The 17,962-nt window shown below is 48.4% G+C and overlaps 1 protein-coding gene across 1 annotated transcript; it reads right to left on the bottom strand.

The window, feature by feature from the left end:
• Positions 1–3,194: 3,194 nt before the first annotated feature.
• On the bottom strand, positions 3,195–15,309 carry LOC311313676 (interleukin-12 receptor subunit beta-2-like; the record flags this gene model as incomplete). Its single annotated transcript, XM_084443850.1, has 17 exons — positions 3,195–3,371; positions 3,609–3,797; positions 4,219–4,309; positions 4,488–4,575; positions 5,533–5,673; positions 8,674–8,829; positions 9,194–9,292; positions 9,839–10,048; positions 11,428–11,632; positions 11,869–11,951; positions 12,103–12,187; positions 12,400–12,528; positions 12,686–12,819; positions 13,800–13,966; positions 14,150–14,273; positions 14,422–14,594; positions 15,254–15,309. 17 exons carry the CDS (start codon positions 15,307–15,309, stop codon positions 3,195–3,197), a joined length of 2,307 nt encoding a protein of 768 aa, XP_084299976.1.
• Positions 15,310–17,962: the final 2,653 nt, after the last annotated feature.

Genomic DNA, 17,962 nt, shown 5'->3' with positions numbered 1-17,962 from the left:
TTTCTACAAGTCTACAGAAGTGTCATATTTAATTTCTGCTGGGTTTAATGTGAGCAATGTTCACTGTTCCACACTTACACCCAGTCAAGACATCAAGTCCACACGGCACAACCTGCCCCTCGCACGTGCAGACGTATGTTTGCTTCTCCTGTATTCTGGTCACGTTCAGGTAGATGGTGGTGGAGTTGTGTTCACTTGTGACCTGGTCATTCTTTGAGGAATAGACGGTGATGGATGGTTTGCAAGGAGGGCTGAAGGTGCAGAACACCTGGAAGCTGGAGTCCAGATGGACCACACTCCCAGCGCTGGAGAACACCGTGCATGGTTTATCAGCTGGAAGAAGAACCAACAACAGAGTAGCGGTCAGCTCCGACACCCTGGCCCTGGACAGGACGGGATTCAGAGGGTCGGAGAGCAGGGCCCATCCAAGATGAACACTGCCCTGGCCTGCACAACAGCCCACCATGTTAGGATGTACTGCATCTGTCCAGTGCCCACTGCCCACCCAAAATGATCATGTAGAACCGGACTTGATCCTGGATCCTTTTTTTAGCACCTCCACTGAACTGTGACAAAAAAAATTGCCTCACTGCAATATATGGTCAGAAGTCCGTCACTCTTATATATTTATTTTATATTTTATTATTTTATCTTATTTTATTATTTTTTTTCAAAATAGGCTATGCAAAATCAGCCAACGTCTACATCTCAAGTCTTTATTCATATGCTACCACGAACCAGTACAACATTCTTTGGATAGCCTACTACATACCACGAGTTTAAAACTATGTTCAATATCAGCAATGTTCAGTATCTTGTGTTGATGTTCAGTATCTTGCTGCAATTTGTTCTGTATGCACAACATTTTCTATTTCATCTAATTTTCCAATTTCTCAAATTCCTGCGACAAATCTCAAACATCCAATGTGTGCAAAAATAATACAAAAAGTATTATACATATGTAAATATATGTAATATAGGTCTATGTAATATTATGTAAATATTAAACTTAAGTGAACATAATTTAATTCAGTTCATAATTCATACCGTCAAAACCTTTCAGGCATATGTTTTTCATGCTCGTACATAGGCCTATGGTATATCAGATCAAAATGTGAATGTTAACAGCTGTCTGGCTACAATACAAACAGCATTTTGATTATCCTGGATGCACTTACCTGAACAGAGTACAGGGCGTGGCAACAGCATCGTGAGAACAGTGAGGATTGACCACACCTGGGGTGGGAGAGCCATCGGTCGTCTGCCTTCTCCGCTTGCTCCTGGTCGCCTTTGTTTCATACCTGTAGCTCCATACCTGACCCAAGTGTCTACACACACACACAAGCACGTTTACTACTCGTCCCATACCTGACCCAAGTGTCTACACACACAGAAGCACGTTTACTACTAGTCCCATACCTGACCCAAGTGTCTACACACACAAGCACGTTTAGGCTACTACTAGTCCCATACCTGACCCAAGTGTCTACACACACACAAGCACGTTTACTACTCGTCCCATACCTGACCCAAGTGTCTACACACACAGAAGCACGTTTACTGTTTACTAGTCCCTAGTAGTGCATATTAGGTTACATTTAAAACAAAATCCAATGACAATACAGGAACCGACCTAAACAATGAATATTTAAATGTTTAAATGTAGGCTAAGTGAATCTCCGGTGAGTAGGCTAAGCCTATGGACTGATCACCAGAGTTCATTACGTTTTATGGCGAGTTTATCAGTTTATAAATTACAGTAGCCTAGGCTACGTCTACAATAATAGAAAATAACCACGGTACAATGCAAAAGCTCTGTAACTCACTCAGTTATGAGTTATGATACATCCTTCATTCCCGAACAGCTTCGCCAATTATGACTCCCTTTAATTGGCATAGAAATGTATCAGGAGGACAGCCATCTCTTCATGTTGATCAATCGTTGACCGTTTCTGGCGGAGTTGTTTCTGGTCGAGCCGAGAGCCCGCACGGTTTAACGGGACTCTAGTAGCAGAGCAGCGTGTCGCCTAAAGAGGGCATTTGACTGTGACAACCTCTGCTCAGTTCCTTATGCTTCCCTATAGGGTGAGAGGAAAGACACGACACTCCACATCATGAAGTAGCATATCTGCCCATGCACAAAGAAATACGGCTTGCTTTATTACATGTTCATACTGGCCCTTTGAGAGAAATGAAACGTGACCTATTTAGAGGAATGCATCCTGTATCACCTGGTGGTATCGAATTAATAAAACGACCACAAATAGGCAAATCGATTTGGATTACAGCCTACGCCCACCCACGGCTCTCAATCGCATCCTCCCATCGGATGCTGATGGCATGATGATTTTCCCTTCGCCTCAATTGGCACACATTTTGTCCTCAATGTTGGACAATTACCTACAAATAAAATAGGATTACTTGCCCTTGTTCCTCTAATCAGAGCTATATCTAGGGAAACTCGTAGTCCAGAGACAGGTGAAAATGATATACTCTCAAGCTTTATCTATATTACTTTCGTTATCTAATTTTACCCCCTTCTATCATCTGCAATAATGTGCAAAGAAAAAAGCTAAGGCAAAATATCTGGGCACCTGATCAATGTAGATGTCCCCCCCAATATTTGAGATCATTAAAATTGTCCCCCCCAATATTTAGATTGGGGTAGTGGCATTCAAATGACCATACAGCCGCGTAGGAAGATGTCCCCCCCCCAAAAAAAAAAAACTCTTGCAAAATTTAAATGTAAATGTCCCCCCCAAAGATGAATACAGATCCCCGCCACTGGATAAGGGTACAAGTAAAACGGTTTAGGTTCTTGATACGAGTTTAAAGGAAATGAAAGTTTTGTCAGGAAGTCACAGCTCAGAGTGAAAAGGGCATTACAGTTGATTTGAATGCAGAAACTGATATTCATATCACTCTAACTGCTATAACCATGATGTGGAGTCATAGAACAATCTTAATCTAAATAAAAACATAGCCAGGTGATCATCCTTTTTTATTTTATTATTGAGGTACCTGTATAATATGCATTCTTTCATTTGGTTCATCATTACTAGGTGTCAGGTTTTCAGGAGAGATTGGGTGGTGAACGTCCCTTCAGTAAAGGCCATTTTAGGAATACTGTAATGCTTCTTTTTGTCCTGTCAGTAATAGTTTAAATATGACATGTCCTCTCATGTCTGTCTCTGTCAGGACGCAGTGTTGAGCGCAGCTGCCTGAGGGAAGTAGCCACCGGTCAGCGTCGACTGAGCCACGCCCTCTGACCAGCAACTGACCGCTTGGTCTGTAAACAGCCTCTCCTCCTCCTGCGTGGCGTGGAGGGAGTCGGCGCCCCTCTCCCCCTCCACCCCTTCCTTTAGACACGCCTCCCCAGAGAAGAATCCGGAGAAATCCACCGTCACATCACCGAGCCACCCTCCCATCAGCCCCGTCACCACCGAGCGTTCTCCCAGCAGCCCCGTCACCACCGAGCGTCCTCCGGCCCCTTCTTCACAAGCAGACACATCCATCCTGTGCTCCTCCGCCGTCTCCTCCTCACCCTTCCCCTCTTCTCCTCCTCCTCCTCCTCCTCCTCCTCCTTGCTCCGGAGCTGTAGTGGTGACCTGGGGTTTGTAGCCGGTGGGTTCTGGGTCTGTCCGCATCCCTGTCCCTGTCCCCATCCCATAAAGCCTCGTCCGGGCCCCCTCGTTGTGGATGAGGTCCCACTCCTCCGGGGGGATCTCCTCGACGGGGGACAGGTTAGGGTCACTGTGTCTGTACGAGCGGGTGATCTCTGCTGCCCCCTGCTCCTGCTGGGGACCGAAACAAACGCACAGCACAGGGCCCAGGCGGTCAGGGAGTCCAGACAAGAGTCCAGACCAATACATCCATGGTCCAGACTGACCGTCTGTCCAGTCCAGCACACAGTCTATGGTCTACTCTATGGTACAGTATACATGGACATTTCAAAATGTTGACATCCAAATCAATGTGTGTAGCTTGTCAGAGTGAAAGTGCAAATTTAGGATGTGACTGCTTGACCCAGTTTAGACTGGAGCACTCATGTAGGCTGGAGGTATTTTTAGACTGTTGTTTACTAGTGAAATGTATTTAAAGGTGACATTAATAGTAAAAGGCTTTCATTTCTCTCCCCCGGAGAATCCACACCTCCCCCATAATGTGTGGTGTGTTTGATATGCTCTGAATCATGGGAAGGCAGAGCAGGGTGGTTACCTGCAGCAGTCTGATAGCGTTGCTGTTTTCAGGCTTGGGTAGGTTTTCAAACAGCCATGCGGGACCCAAGGACATACAGGTCTGTTTGACCCTGCAGGGGAGAAGAGAGAGAGCTTCTACTAGCTTGCTTCAAATGTACTGCAGATATGAACAGCTAAAGCATTTTTGACATCTCAGTATAGCCTCAATGTGTCATGTAATGTCTCCCTGCCATTCAAAAAGACTCATCACTTAACAACAGGCCATTTAAATGCCAGTGAGCACGTTACCTTTTCCTCACGCAGCTCCAACACATCAGGTTTGCCAAGATCACTATGAGAACGGTCGCCGTGAGAACAGCAGCAGCCATCAAACCCACTGGAGGAGGAGAGAAACGCCAGGACAGACTCACTCATTCAGATCAGTACCACACTTCCCTCTCCTTCTCCCCCAGGAGAGTACAGAACAGGAAGGAGAACAAGGAGGCAGGGAGGGGAGGAGGAGAGGGAGGGAGGGGAGGAGGAGAGGGAGCTCAGCGAGGGAGGGAGGGGAGGAGGAGAGGGAGGGAGGGGAGGAGGAGAGGGAGCTCAGCAAGGGAGGGAGGGGAGGAGGAGAGGGAGGGAGGGGAGGAGGAGAGGGAGCTCAGCGAGGGAGGGAGGGGAGGAGGAGAGGGAGGGAGGGAGGGAGGGGAGGAGGAGAGGGAGGGAGGGGAGGAGGAGAGGGAGCTCAGCGAGGGAGGGAGGGGAGGAGGAGAGGGAGGGAGGGAGGGAGGGGAGGAGGAGAGGGAGGGAGGGGAGGAGGAGAGGGAGCTCAGCGAGGGAGGGAGGGGAGGAGGAGAGGGAGGGAGGGGTGGAGGAGAGGGAGGGAGGGGAGGAGGAGAGGGAGCTCAGCGAGGGAGGGAGGGGAGGAGGAGAGGGAGGGAGGGAGGGAGGGGAGGAGGAGGAGGGAGGGAGGGGAGGAGGAGAGGGAGCTCAGAAAGGGACGAGCGCTCGATCCGCGACGGCGCTCAAGGAGCAAGACGGGCGTTGGAAGCAGGGCCTGAGGACAGGAGGACAGGGCCCAGAGGACAGGAGGACAGGGCCTAGAGGACAGGAGGACAGGGCCTAGAGGACAGGGCTCGGAGGACAGGGCCCAGAGGACAGGGCTCGGAGGACAGGGCCCAGAGGACAGGGCTCGGAGGACAGGGCCCAGAGGACAGGGCTCGGAGGACAGGGCTCAGAGGACAGGGCCTGGAGGACAGGGCACGGAGGACAGGAGGACAGGGCCCAGAGGACAGGGCGTGGGGGGTTTGTGGGTTAGGTCCGTTAGGTTCGGAGCCGAGCCCCGCTGACTGACCTGTAGGGGCAGGGGGCCGAGAGCGGACCGGGTTCCCCAGCGGTCCCTCGCCTGCTGAGGTGGACGCAGAGACGGACAAGTCCAGGGCACCCTCAGGACAGTCCAGCCACCTCTTCCTGGGTCCCCAGGCTGGCACGGTTACTGGGGACCACGCAGAAGGCCGGACACATTTGTCATTCAAATATTTACACAGCACAATCAATTTGTCTCGTTATTTTAATGTGAATTCCTCACAAAGCAACCGAGGCCATGTAAAAAAAAAAAAGTGTGTGTGTGTTAAAGGGATAACTAATTATGTACAGGACAACGGCAGACTCTCACACCTAAACAAGTTGTCACACTATGGTGCGAACGCAGCCAACAGCCAAAGCTGCGTGTGTGTGTGTGGTGTGTGTGTGTGTGTGTGTGTGTGTGTGTGTAGCCTGTAAACCTGGGCGTGCCTGTAGCCTCACGGCTTCCTCCGCAGCTCACTTCCTGTGTGGTCCAAGCGGGTGTAAGAATAGTCTGCGATTGGCGGAACACTGAGCCGCTATAGTGAGCATTATAGAACCAGTTTCATTTCTGTTCTGCGCCTGCGTGAAAGTCATCAGGCATCGGGTTACGAGGCCCCGCCAGAAAGAGAGAGGCCTCTCCAAAGACACGAAAGCCATATCCCTTGAAGCGCTGTCAAGTAATATTCAACAAGCACCACTGGCAAAAAGCTAGTATTGTACCTCTTCTGCAACAGTCAATATTCAAAGGCTCATTCCTCTTTCCCCTCCAACAGGGGGCGCTATTAGAGCGGTCATGAACTGCATAATATTTGAGACGCTGCCCACACCGGCCAGATTACAGTGCGATGGAAGGGATATTAGAGTCACAACATATACTGGGAGGCAGGGAATGCAATCAAATTCCAGTACTCCCAAAAAACAGATACTAAGGCCACTTTCATACCTGAATGTGTTGAGATTACTACAGCTAGAGAACGAGGTGTTGCTTGATCGATTGATTGATCCACGACTGCGACTCATCTTCCGATTGTTTATCAAAGATCAGCAGGGTACAACAATGAGTTGTATGGGTTTGTGGGTAACGTGTGTTCTCACTGCAAACGAATCGTCCCGCGGGGCGACTGCAAGCGGGCTGAGACCACCCTCTCTAGACCACCCTCTCTAGACCACCCTCTCTAGACCTCCCTCTCTAGACCCCCCCTCTCTAGACCTCCCTCTCTAGACCTCCCTCTCTAGACCTCCCTCTCTAGACCACCCTCTCTAGGCCACCCTCTCTAGACCACCCTCTCTAGACCTCCCTCTCTAGACACCCTCTATAGACCTCCCTCTCTAGACCACCCCTCTCTAGACCTCCCTCTCTAGACCACCCTCTCTAGACCTCCCTCTCTAGACCACCCTCTCTAGACCACCCTCTCTATACCACCCTCTCTAGACCACCTCTCTAGACCTCCCTCTCTAGACCACCCTCTCTTGACCACCCTCTCTAGACCACCCTCTCTAGACCTCCCTCTCTAGACCTCCCTCTCTAGACCTCCCTCTCTAGACCTCCCTCTCTAGACCTCCCTCTCTAGACCACCCTCTCTAGACCACCCTCTCTAGACTTACCCTCTCTAGACCTCCCTCTCTAGACTACCCTCTCTAGACCTCCCTCTCTAGACCACCCTCTCTAGACCACCCTCTCTAGACCTCCCTCTCTAGAACCTCCCTCTCTAGACCTCCCTCTCTAGACCTCCCTCTCTAGACCACCCTCTCTAGACCACCCTCTCTAGACTACCCTCTCTAGACCTCCCTCTCTAGACTACCCTCTCTAGACCTCCCTCTCTAGACCACCCTCTCTAGACCACCCTCCTCTAGACCACCCTCTCTAGACCACCCTCTCTAGACCACCCTCTCTAGACCACCCCTCTCTAGACCTCCCTCTCTAGACCACCCTCCTCTAGACACCCTCTCTAGACCACCCTCTCTAGACCACCCTCTCTAGTCCCACCCTCTCTAGTCCACCCTCTCTAGACCACCCTCTCTAGACCACCCTCTCTAGTCCACCCTCTCTAGACCTCCCTCTCTAGACCTCCCTCTCTAGTCCACCCTCTCTAGACCTCCCTCTCTAGACCTCCCTCTCTAGACCACCCTCTCTAGACCACCCCTCTCTAGACCACCCTCTCTAGACCTCCCTCTCTAGACCTCCCTCTCTAGACCACCCTCTCTAGTCCACCCTCTCTAGACCCACCCTCTCTAGACCACCCTCTCTAGCACCTCCCTCTCTAGACCTCCCTCTCTAGACCTCCCTCTCTAGACCACCCTCTCTAGTCCACCCTCTCTAGAACCACCCTCTCTAGACCACCCTCTCTAGACCTCCCTCTCTAGACCACCCTCTCTAGACCACCCTCTCTAGGTGGTCTCAGCCCCGGTTTGATTTGTTCTGGAACCGTGAGCGATTGCCCAAACGACCCGATCTACAGGGGAAATGCTCCCCGTATCGGAACAACAAGCTAGGTCTGAACGCACCCTAAATGATTGCAAAATGTTTAGATGATGTCATTGTGCAATGGACGATTCCAAGAAAGGAGCAGGGTTACTGGAAGAGTCTCTCTCTCTCTCTCTCTCTCTCTCTCTCTCTCTCTCCTCTCTCTCTCTCTCCTCTCTCTCTCTCTCTCTCTCTCTCTCTCTCTCTCTCTCTCTCTCTCTCTCTCTCTCCTCTCTCTCTCTCTCTCTCTCTCTCTCTCTCTCTCTCTCTCTCTCTCTCTCTCTCTCTCTCTCTCTCTCTCTCTCTCTCTCTCTCTCTCTCTCTCTCTCTCTCTCTCTCTCTCTCTCTCTCTCTCTGAAAAGCCCGCCTTCTACTGCGTTGGTGTGGTGGGTTTGTGGGGTGTGACAGGTGAATGCTTTTAGGTACTATATGCACTTTTTGTACAGTATGCACTTTTTGTAACGCATTTTGTACTTTGTATTGCTTAATAATAATAATAATAATAATAATAATAATAAAGTAAAAAGTAAAAAGAACACACACATCCCCTTGGATAAGCTCAGGCACGTCAAACAGCATGGCTCCCACACTCCCACACACAAGCGCACACACACACACACACACACAGAAGCACACACACGTACACAAGTACATACACACACACACACTACTATGTGTTCTCACTCTTTTGGTGCTGTGCGCCTGAGTCCAGTATCCTGAGGTAGATGGTGTACTCCGTGATCCAGCCCCTCTGTTGGTCCAGGGCCAGCTCCTCCCATTGGATCAGAACCCGTCTGACCTCGTGGGCCAGAACCCACACCTTCGGACCAGACTGAGGTTCTGAAACAGAGGCAGGGATTCAGAATCTCAAACAGAGCAGGGGAGGGAGGGAGGCTGCACAGCACAACAGTTCAGACAAATGAACCATACAGGTTACCACGCGTTATACAACCAGTTTTGAGCCGAACCGTTGTACGTAAGCCCACGCCCATGATGTCGTCACGGTTCGCACTGAAAAAACTACTATTTTGTGGTGCCGGTTCGGAACCAGCTTTCGGGTTTCCGAACTTATTTCTCTTTGGTCGAAATGCTCGGAACCATTCAAAATTAGGTTCACGAACCGACACCGAACCGGTTCCCTCTTGGTGGAAAAGGCCTAGCAGTGACCTGTATCAGGGCCCATGAGGAGGTGGGCTGGACTTACTCTCTTGTCTGGAGTAGACCAGGCCAGATGAGGAACCACACTGCCCCCTGGAGGTCACGGCATACAGGGAGACATTGTACCTCAGCCCTGCATTCAGGCCTGGAACCACACAGAAGCATGTGCATTTCTTCACTTTTCAAATGGTAAATGGTAAATGGGCTGCACTTATAAAGTGCTTTTCCACCTTAGCAACACTCAAAGCGCTTTACAATGGACTCTCATTCACCCATTCACACACACATTCACAGTAGCTGCCATGCAAGGTGCTAACCTGCTCATTGGGAGCAATTTGGGGTTAGGTGTCTTGCTCAAGCACACTTCGACATGTGGACAGTCGGAGCTGGGATTCGAACCACTGACCCTTCGATCATTGAACGACCCACTCTACCAACTGAGCTACAGCCACTACCACTTCCTCTCCTCCTCTTCCTGTTCTGAAGAGCCAAAATGTGAAGCCCAAAGAGTTTATCGTAACTCTGTCCACCTCTCGTGGATGACGGTAAGCACTGCTCCACCCAGAGTCAACAAATGAATGTGAGAGACCTACCAGAGAGACCTACCATCTGAGATATCTCTCATTCAAACGGGTATTTCCATCAATCTGTCGTTCTGTTGTGAACTTTATGGCAGGTGTCTACTGCATACCTGAGATGTGTGTCTTGTTCTGGTCTTTGGACACTCTTTTCCAATGCAGCTCCACATCAGGTCCACTCCTCCAGTCCACCACATAGCCCAGCAGCACCATCCCGAAGCCTGCCTGGCCCGGCCCGCTGGACTCAGACCAGGACCAGGACAGGGTCACGTAATGGCCGTCCTCTGCTGGAACCAGCTCTCTCAGCAAAGGTCCAGGCAGGCCTACGCAATCATGGGACCAGAGGTAGCAATCGGTTATTGTGTTTCATGTTTCTAAAAGCTTGGTGTTGTGTGTGTGTGTGTGTGTGTGTGTGTGTGTGTGTGTGTGTGTGTGTGTGTGTGTGTGTGTGTGTGTGTGTGTGTGTGTGTGTGTGTGTGAGAATGAATGAATGAATGAATGAATGAATGAATGAAAGTTTATTTTCGTGTCATGTCCGAGGACCCATCCCTTACGTGATTATAAGACACCATAAACAAAAAACCAAAATTAACTATATCACATACACTTCTCACAGTTTGTAAGCTACGATTACATTACACCAGAAAATAACAGAAAATAAATAAATAAATAAAAATAAGTATTTCGTCAGAATCCAAAATAAATGCATCACATATAAGTTCTCTTTGTTCGTTTATCCCAAGCTTTCTCTAAATATTCTGCAAGTGCAAAAACCCTATGATCAAAAATCTATTTTAGTCTCTTTGCATCACTCAACCACATCAAATCAATATTTTTACATCTCTCAAATAATTTTTGACGCAACTTATGATATAAGGGGCAATAAAACACAAAATGGAACTCATTCTCAATGTCAATATTACAGTAAACACAACTGCTCTTCCTCGGTAACCCCCGGTAACGTCTTCCTCGGTAACCCCCGGTAACGTCCAGTTCCAAGGTGCAGGGTCAAGATCCCAGAGAGAAGTTGGGCACATAATGATGTTTGTCTTTTGGATAACGGAGCACAAACATATTTTTCATTTCCATACCACCTTTTCATCAAACTGAATGTTCTTAATTTCTGTTTATATAGTATATCCTGTGACCATTTCATCTGATGTGTATTAGACAAAGCTTCCTTAACCAAAGAGATGTTTACAGTATTTACATTTTGGAAAAGGTCAGATGCTGTATTTGTCCTAGTATGTCCTCTATCTCACTTGCCCATGCACCTTTTACAGTTACATCCCAGTTGAATATTTTTCTAGCAACTCGACTGGCATTTTTATTAGTCTGTTCCATAGAGTTAACATGCTACTATCATCATATACTTCTAATGGAATTTTGCTTTGTCTTTTTGGCCCAAGTTCATTGATCTGGTCCCAGAAACGTTGGGGGTTGGATGCATGCGTTTCCTCCAGTTGTAAATATAACCCTTGATGTACTGTCTTTTAAAGTATTGTAACCTTTTATCAAACAGATTTTGCCTTAACTTGAAATTAACTCTGTATTGTTCTTTCTGTTCACTGTCCCCTTTATATTTCAAATAAATATGTTCTGCTTTACGCATTGCCTTCCCGAGATCCCCTAACTCCTCATGTGTGTGTGTGTGTGTGTGTGTGTGTGTGCGTGCGCGTGTATGTCGTGTGTGCACTCTCACCTGTGTGTTTGAGGTATAGGGTGGCAGGTGGAGATCTCCCGTAGGAGGTGACAGCTGTGACATTCAACGCCTGGACCTCAGGGGACACCAGGACAGTGAGCTGGGTGACGTCCGCAGGACAGCCAACCTCCTGTGTGCGAGCGCGCTCCAGGTAGGCCAGCTCATACCGCTCCAGCGCTCCAGCATAGTCCCCTGGGGACAAGGGCTGACGGGGCACAGACAGTCACTCATCCAGGCCTATCTGTCTGAGGACAGCAGAGCACCGTCTGGATGTAATACACCAGCAGTCCACTAGAGGGTGCTCTCGGATCAGAACCTCAGAAGCAGAGGGCAATGCAGCTGACTGACTAGTGAAAGTGCTCAGCTGTGTCACTGTGTTTCATGTGGTGGATTGAAGGCTGATTAAGAGACAGCAGTGATGAGTCGACCGGGGGTTTGTACCTTCCACAGCACCGTCACGGCGTGTAAGCCATTCATCTCAGGGGCCTCTGACATCTTCCACACATCCAGCTCTCGAGTCGGTGCTGAAAATAGCAGCGAGATCAAGGTTGTTACGGTTTCGACTCTTTAATGACAATTAGAGTACAAACTGCTCATGCTTTGCTATGAGAAAATATAGTTTGCTCAGAGCCATAGGCACAGCCATGTACAGAACTGAGCTGTGGACTCACCTACGCCTGGGCTGGTCGTCTCGATCTGTGGGCTCCAACTGCTGCAGAGGGGCCTGGGTGTGGAGGTGATCCTGTGTGTGGAGGTGGGCCTGGGTGTGGAGGAGGGCCTGGGTGTGGAGGTGGGCCTGGGTGTGGAGGTGGGCCTGGGTGTGGAGGTGGGCCTGTGTGTGGAGGTGGGCCTGGGTGTGGAGGTGGGCCTGGGTGTGGAGGTGGGCCTGGGTGTGGAGGTGGGCCTGGGTGTGGAGGTGGGCCTGGGTGTGGAGGTGGGCCTGGGTGTGGAGGTGGGCCTGGGTGTGGAGGTGGGCCTGGGTGTGGAGGTGGGCCTGGGTGTGGAGATACACACTCTTATCTGGAACTCATACTTAGTCAGTGGCTCCAGACCCTCCAGCATGACGAGGCCTCTGCTGGGCTGAGTCCCCTCGCGCTCCACCTGAGTGTGATTGTAGTACAATGACGATCTAGTCTCCCTTTGCCCGGCTGGCAGACAATGTTTACAAGCAACATTTGATCTACAATTCAGTAGATACTCCTCTCTGGCCATTGATTCTTCAATACCATCAAACAATCCTAATATATATATCACTTACCCAGGAGCCATTGCCTGTTCTGAGCCTGACTCTGGATCTGAAGTGTTCAGAGTCCGAGGAGGTCCAGAACACCACAGCTGACCCAGCGCTGTTCCCAAACACGAGCTTCACAATCTGAGGGGTGTCGGGGATCACTGAAGAACCAAAGGCATAAATGCATCGTTTAAGAAAACTTCTGAGTACTTTGAGAACAGGTCTGCAGTTCAATAATCAGTATTACTGTATCATGACAAATCAACGATCATGTTAGGAGAGGACAGGACTCTAGGAGGAGGCTAAAGGCTTATGAAATATATTCTGATTACAAGGTCTCCAAGATTGTCTTTTTTTTAACGGGGCATTGCTGGTGTCACTCGGTGCAGTCAGATAACATTAGTACATGCAGAGACCTACTGTAGTATCTCTGAACACCAGGCTGATTTAGTCAACCAGAGGTCATGTGTGATGTAAAAACATTTAAAGGAAGTCAAATGTCGAGTAATAAGGTCAACAGACAAAAAGTTTCAGATATGTGATTACACGTATACACTCTAGAAGTGTGTGTGTGCGTGTGAGAAACAGATATGGAGAGAGAGAGAGATAGAGAGAGAGAGAGATAGAGAGAGATAGAGAGAGAGAGAGAGAGAGAGAGAGAGAGAGAGAGAGAGAGAGAGAGACAGAGAGAGAGAGAGAGAGAGAGAGAGAGAGTAAGGGAGAGTAAGAGAGAGTAAGGGAGAGTAAGGGAGAGAGAGAGAGAGCGAGAGAGAGAGACAGAGAGAGAGACAGAGAGAGAGAGAGAGAGTAAGGGAGAGTAAGAGAGAGAGAGAGAGACAGAGAGAGACAGAGAGAGAGAGAGAGAGAGAGAGAGAGAGAGAGTAAGGGAGAGTAAGAGAGAGAGAGAGAAAGAGAGACAGAGAGAGAGAGAGTAAGGGAGAGTAAGAGAGAGAGAGAGAGAGAGAGAGGGAGAGAGAGTAAAAGAGAGAGAAAGAGAGAGAGGGAGAGAGAGAGAGAGAGAGAGAGAGAGAGAGAGGGAGAGAGAGAGAGTAAGAGAGAGAGAGTAAGAGAGAGAGAGAGAGAGAGAGAGAGAGAGAGAGACTAAGGGAGGACTACTTCCTCCCAGGCTGGAGCTGCTTACTGATATCCTTGACAGAGAAGACGAGGAGGTCCGACTGCGATTCTCCCAGTTGGTTGTGGGCGTCGATGTTCAGCCGGTGCTGCTCGCTCTCATTCAGCACCGACCGTGAAACACTGAACACACCGCTTCCCTGGATCGCATGGTGCAGCACCAGGCCGCTGTTCACACTGTCAGGAAGGAGGTGGCACGAGAGGGTGACTGACGAGGGACAGGCCGCTCTGAACGACCTCTAGTAGTCTACATAAACATGTGGCCTTGTGCCGACCACAAAGGATTATTCAGGTGATAACATGACACCAAGACAACATACGATACAACACCAGCGATACAACACCAGCACCAGAATGTACCTGCTGAGTGACAGGCTGTAGGTGGTGACCAGGTGCGTTTCCCGTCCTCTGCTCCAGGTGCAGCTGATGGTCTCAGAGCGCCTGGTGCTCTGGCAGCTGAGAGCACTGGGTTTATCAGGGGGGTCTGAACAGAGACAAGCACGACGCAGCGTCAGCCCGACGGGGCAGAGTCAACATGATCCGGGAGAAAACTGTAAATCCTCGGGTCCCTTGAGGACCAACAGTAAAAACACGGCGAATTCTGAAGTTATGTGCAGAGCGGACATACGTACATCCGGCGCGCAGCTTCAGTCCGCAGACGGTGTGCTCCGTCATTCGGTCCTGTTGCAGCCGGCAGACGAGGGAGGACTGTGGCGCGCGGACGTGCGCCAGCGTGAACCTGGCCGTGCTGCAGTTCAGCCTCTCCCCCTGCACGCGCAGACGGTCGTCCATCTTGAGGTAGAGACTGACGACACAATGCGCCGTGTCTCACAACATGCCTCAAATGTATCTCTTAAAGCTGCTATTGTAGCGACTTCTAAACAAAACAATATAGGGTCGCTGAGAGGCTTAGATGGACTCGTTGCTGTTTGACTCGTTGGAGAGATCCATGTCCAGACAAAAATGACGTTTAAGGTTTTATTAAATCAAACTAAATAGCACTTCAACTTATGAGGAAGAGAACAATATGAAACTAAACTGAAAGAAATGAATGAAAACGTAAATATGACGGTCAACAGAAAATATCCCGAGCCAACTAACCCCCTCTCTCTGTCTACCTGTTCTAGGCCCTCCCTCCAGTTATGGAGGTAGAACCACACCCTGTAGGTAGACACACCCACACACAACAATTAGAGGAACCCAGTTAGATAAAATAATAGACAATAAACAAAGGCAGTTATGCAGGCTCATAAACAATAAACCAAATATAAACATAACCAAACAAAATAAACATTATGGCTCCTACAGCTGCCTTGGCACTGACAAACCCATCAATGGCGATGTACAGACATACGTTCTGTGTGAATACAGATGTACGGTGCATTCTATGTGGATTCTATAGCCTGCATGAGTCAATGTGGATTAGGTGAAGTGAATCTAGATTGAATCTAGATATGAACTTACTTCCAGTCACATTGGGCCTTTGTGTGGTGGCAGTAGACAGTCAGGTTGGACCCCATGGGGAAGAGAGGGCCTGGGTCGACCGTTAGCCAGCCTGGACAGATGAAGTAATCGAGGGAGGCAGGAACCAGAAAAGTACCTGACACACAACAACGCATCAATCTACAGCTGTGTTCGGAATCGCTCCCTATTCACTATATAGTGCACTATATAGCGCGTCAGCCATTTTGTTTGTAGTGTCCGAATTCTCCACGGAATTTTCGTTCCCTATATAGTCCACTATTTATTACCCACAATTCACCTTGATTTCCAGGGAACAGTGCATGGCTGCGTTCCGAATCGCATACTTCTACTTCTTACTACCAGTACCTACTACAGCTGCCCTTAGAAAGTACATACTTTGAAAGCAGTAGGCATCCAATTGGGACATACTACCTTGTCATAACATTGCACCTTTATATTTGCCCACATCCGTCGCTGTCCATAACGTGACATTCGTCTACAGCTGTCACGACTCGCTCATGGGACGCACATTTCCGCTGTGCACAGGATTGTGGGTCAGAATAGCCAGAAAAGCCTGCTGGCTTGAATACTGCAAAATACGACCGGATGTAGTAGGACATCCTGGTATTTTTGCCATACTGCATGTGGCATACTATGTATTGGGACATACTACATCCTGTTTTGGCGTACTGTATAGTAGGGTAGTATGTGATTCGGAACACAGCCCATGTACCCTACATTTTCTCCGTTCCCTAGGTAGTTCACTACAAGGTGAACCCTATATAGGGAATAGGGAGTGAGGGAACGAGGGAGCGATTCCGAACACAGCTCAAGTGTTATATTAAAGGAGGTTAGGATAGTGCCAACAGCCCTCCAATCACACGACTGCCACATTAACAGCAGAACCAATAGGAAAGCAGGAGGCCATTGATACCAATGGTTGCTAGTCCCCTTACAATTACAAATACTACAAATGAACATACTCACGTCTGATGGAGCAATTCAGGAGAAATAGAACCGCGTATCTCCACACTGCACTGGAGAGACTCATCTCAGCAGCTCTCCTGGAGTTTGAAGAGAAATACCAGCAGAGTTCAGAAGATGTCAAGTGATTAAGAGGAAATCATTAAACTGAGGGGGAGTTTGTCCGAGCCGTTCCTCTTAATAACGTTAACACAAGAAGATGACGTGTGCAGAAGGACAGTTCTAGTCATTGTAGCATCAGATATGATTCATGGTAGATATGTATCTCTGGAGGTTTGAACTACTGACTTCAGACCAGTTCATCCGGAATGATACACAGTTTTACTTTATCTTTACATATCAAAAATACATTTTCAGTACCCATGATAGGTAAACTGTAGTTGCAAAGTTATATGCATTAACATACTGTATATAATTAGTATTTTAAATCACAGATGAACTGCACTATAACACTGGATTGCAACAGACTGACAAAGAATGATCAAAGTTGGTAGTCAAAATATCATTAACGTGTGATCTTACCTTAGGCAAGGTAGTATACAGTAGGGTGTAGTTGACACCATCACTTACAGTATTTCCAAATTTCAAAGATTTCACCCCTCACAATTTTTTCATTTTTTCATTTCGATATCCTGTTTGAAAAGGGTGTGTGTAAGATAAAGATTATCATCAACTTAAATTACCATTAGATCATCCTTTTTTGCCGGCAACCTGCTTGCAAGATGTTTGTCTTAGCTCTTCTGACATGGCTTCGAAACTGCTGTAAAGGGGGCAATGACCTAGATTTGTGGAAAGTGCAGAAACATTGAACATTATTGTAAGCAGGTGTCCCACATAAGCAACCACCGTTTTCCACCACAAATGCTGTGTGCTGAGCTTCTGTCGTTGTCCTGAATTACTGTTCTCACACAATGCACAGTGGAGTAACGACGTGCCTCAGATGTAAATGGTAAATGGACTGCACTTATATAACGCTTTTCCACCTTAGCGGTACTCAAAGCGCTTTACAATGGCCTCTCATTCACCCATTCACACACACATTCACACACCAATGGCGGTAGCTGCCATGCAAGGTGCTAACCTGCTCATTGGGAGCAATCTGGGGTTAGGTGTCTTGCTCAAGGACACTTCGACATGTGGACAGTCGGAGCTGGGATTCGAACCACTGACCCTTCAATCACTGAACGACCCGCTCTACCAACTGAGCTACAGCCGCCCACGATGTCGCCATGACGCGTCCTGCACAGTCGGCCTGGAGAGATTACAGGAACGTCCTCTGGGTTCCTGGACTTCAGACACGTCTCTGGTGTTCATCGAATGAGGCAGCGGACATGGACATGGACATGGACATGGACAGGATGATACTGTAGCCTGGGTTCCTTGAAGTGTCTCTATACGGTTTCATGATTTCACAAACACAACGGTTTAAACGGTCCCTGTATCAAAAGAGAACATCCGTCAAGAAGCACATGGGGTTCTGATTATAGTGGACATAGGTTTGACAAGATTTAAAGTTAAATCTGGAATCTTAAAGTTAAATGAAAAATCGACTACTAGTTGATAAACCATGGTCAATTAAGCTATCTCACAGAGTAATCTATACTGTAAGTTACCCAAGTAATGAACATAGAATAAAAGATAAACAGTGGACTATTTGTAATTAGATCTGTGGTTCATATTCTCATTATATGCCTACGGTACCTTACACAATGTGAATCAAACACT

The sequence above is a fragment of the Borostomias antarcticus genome, assembly GCF_949987555.1.
Source record: "Borostomias antarcticus genome assembly, chromosome: 10".
NCBI classification, from domain to species: Eukaryota; Metazoa; Chordata; class Actinopteri; order Stomiiformes; family Stomiidae; genus Borostomias; species Borostomias antarcticus.
Note: the sequence above shows the minus strand (reverse complement) of the source record. Positions and strands in the feature narration are given on the sequence as shown.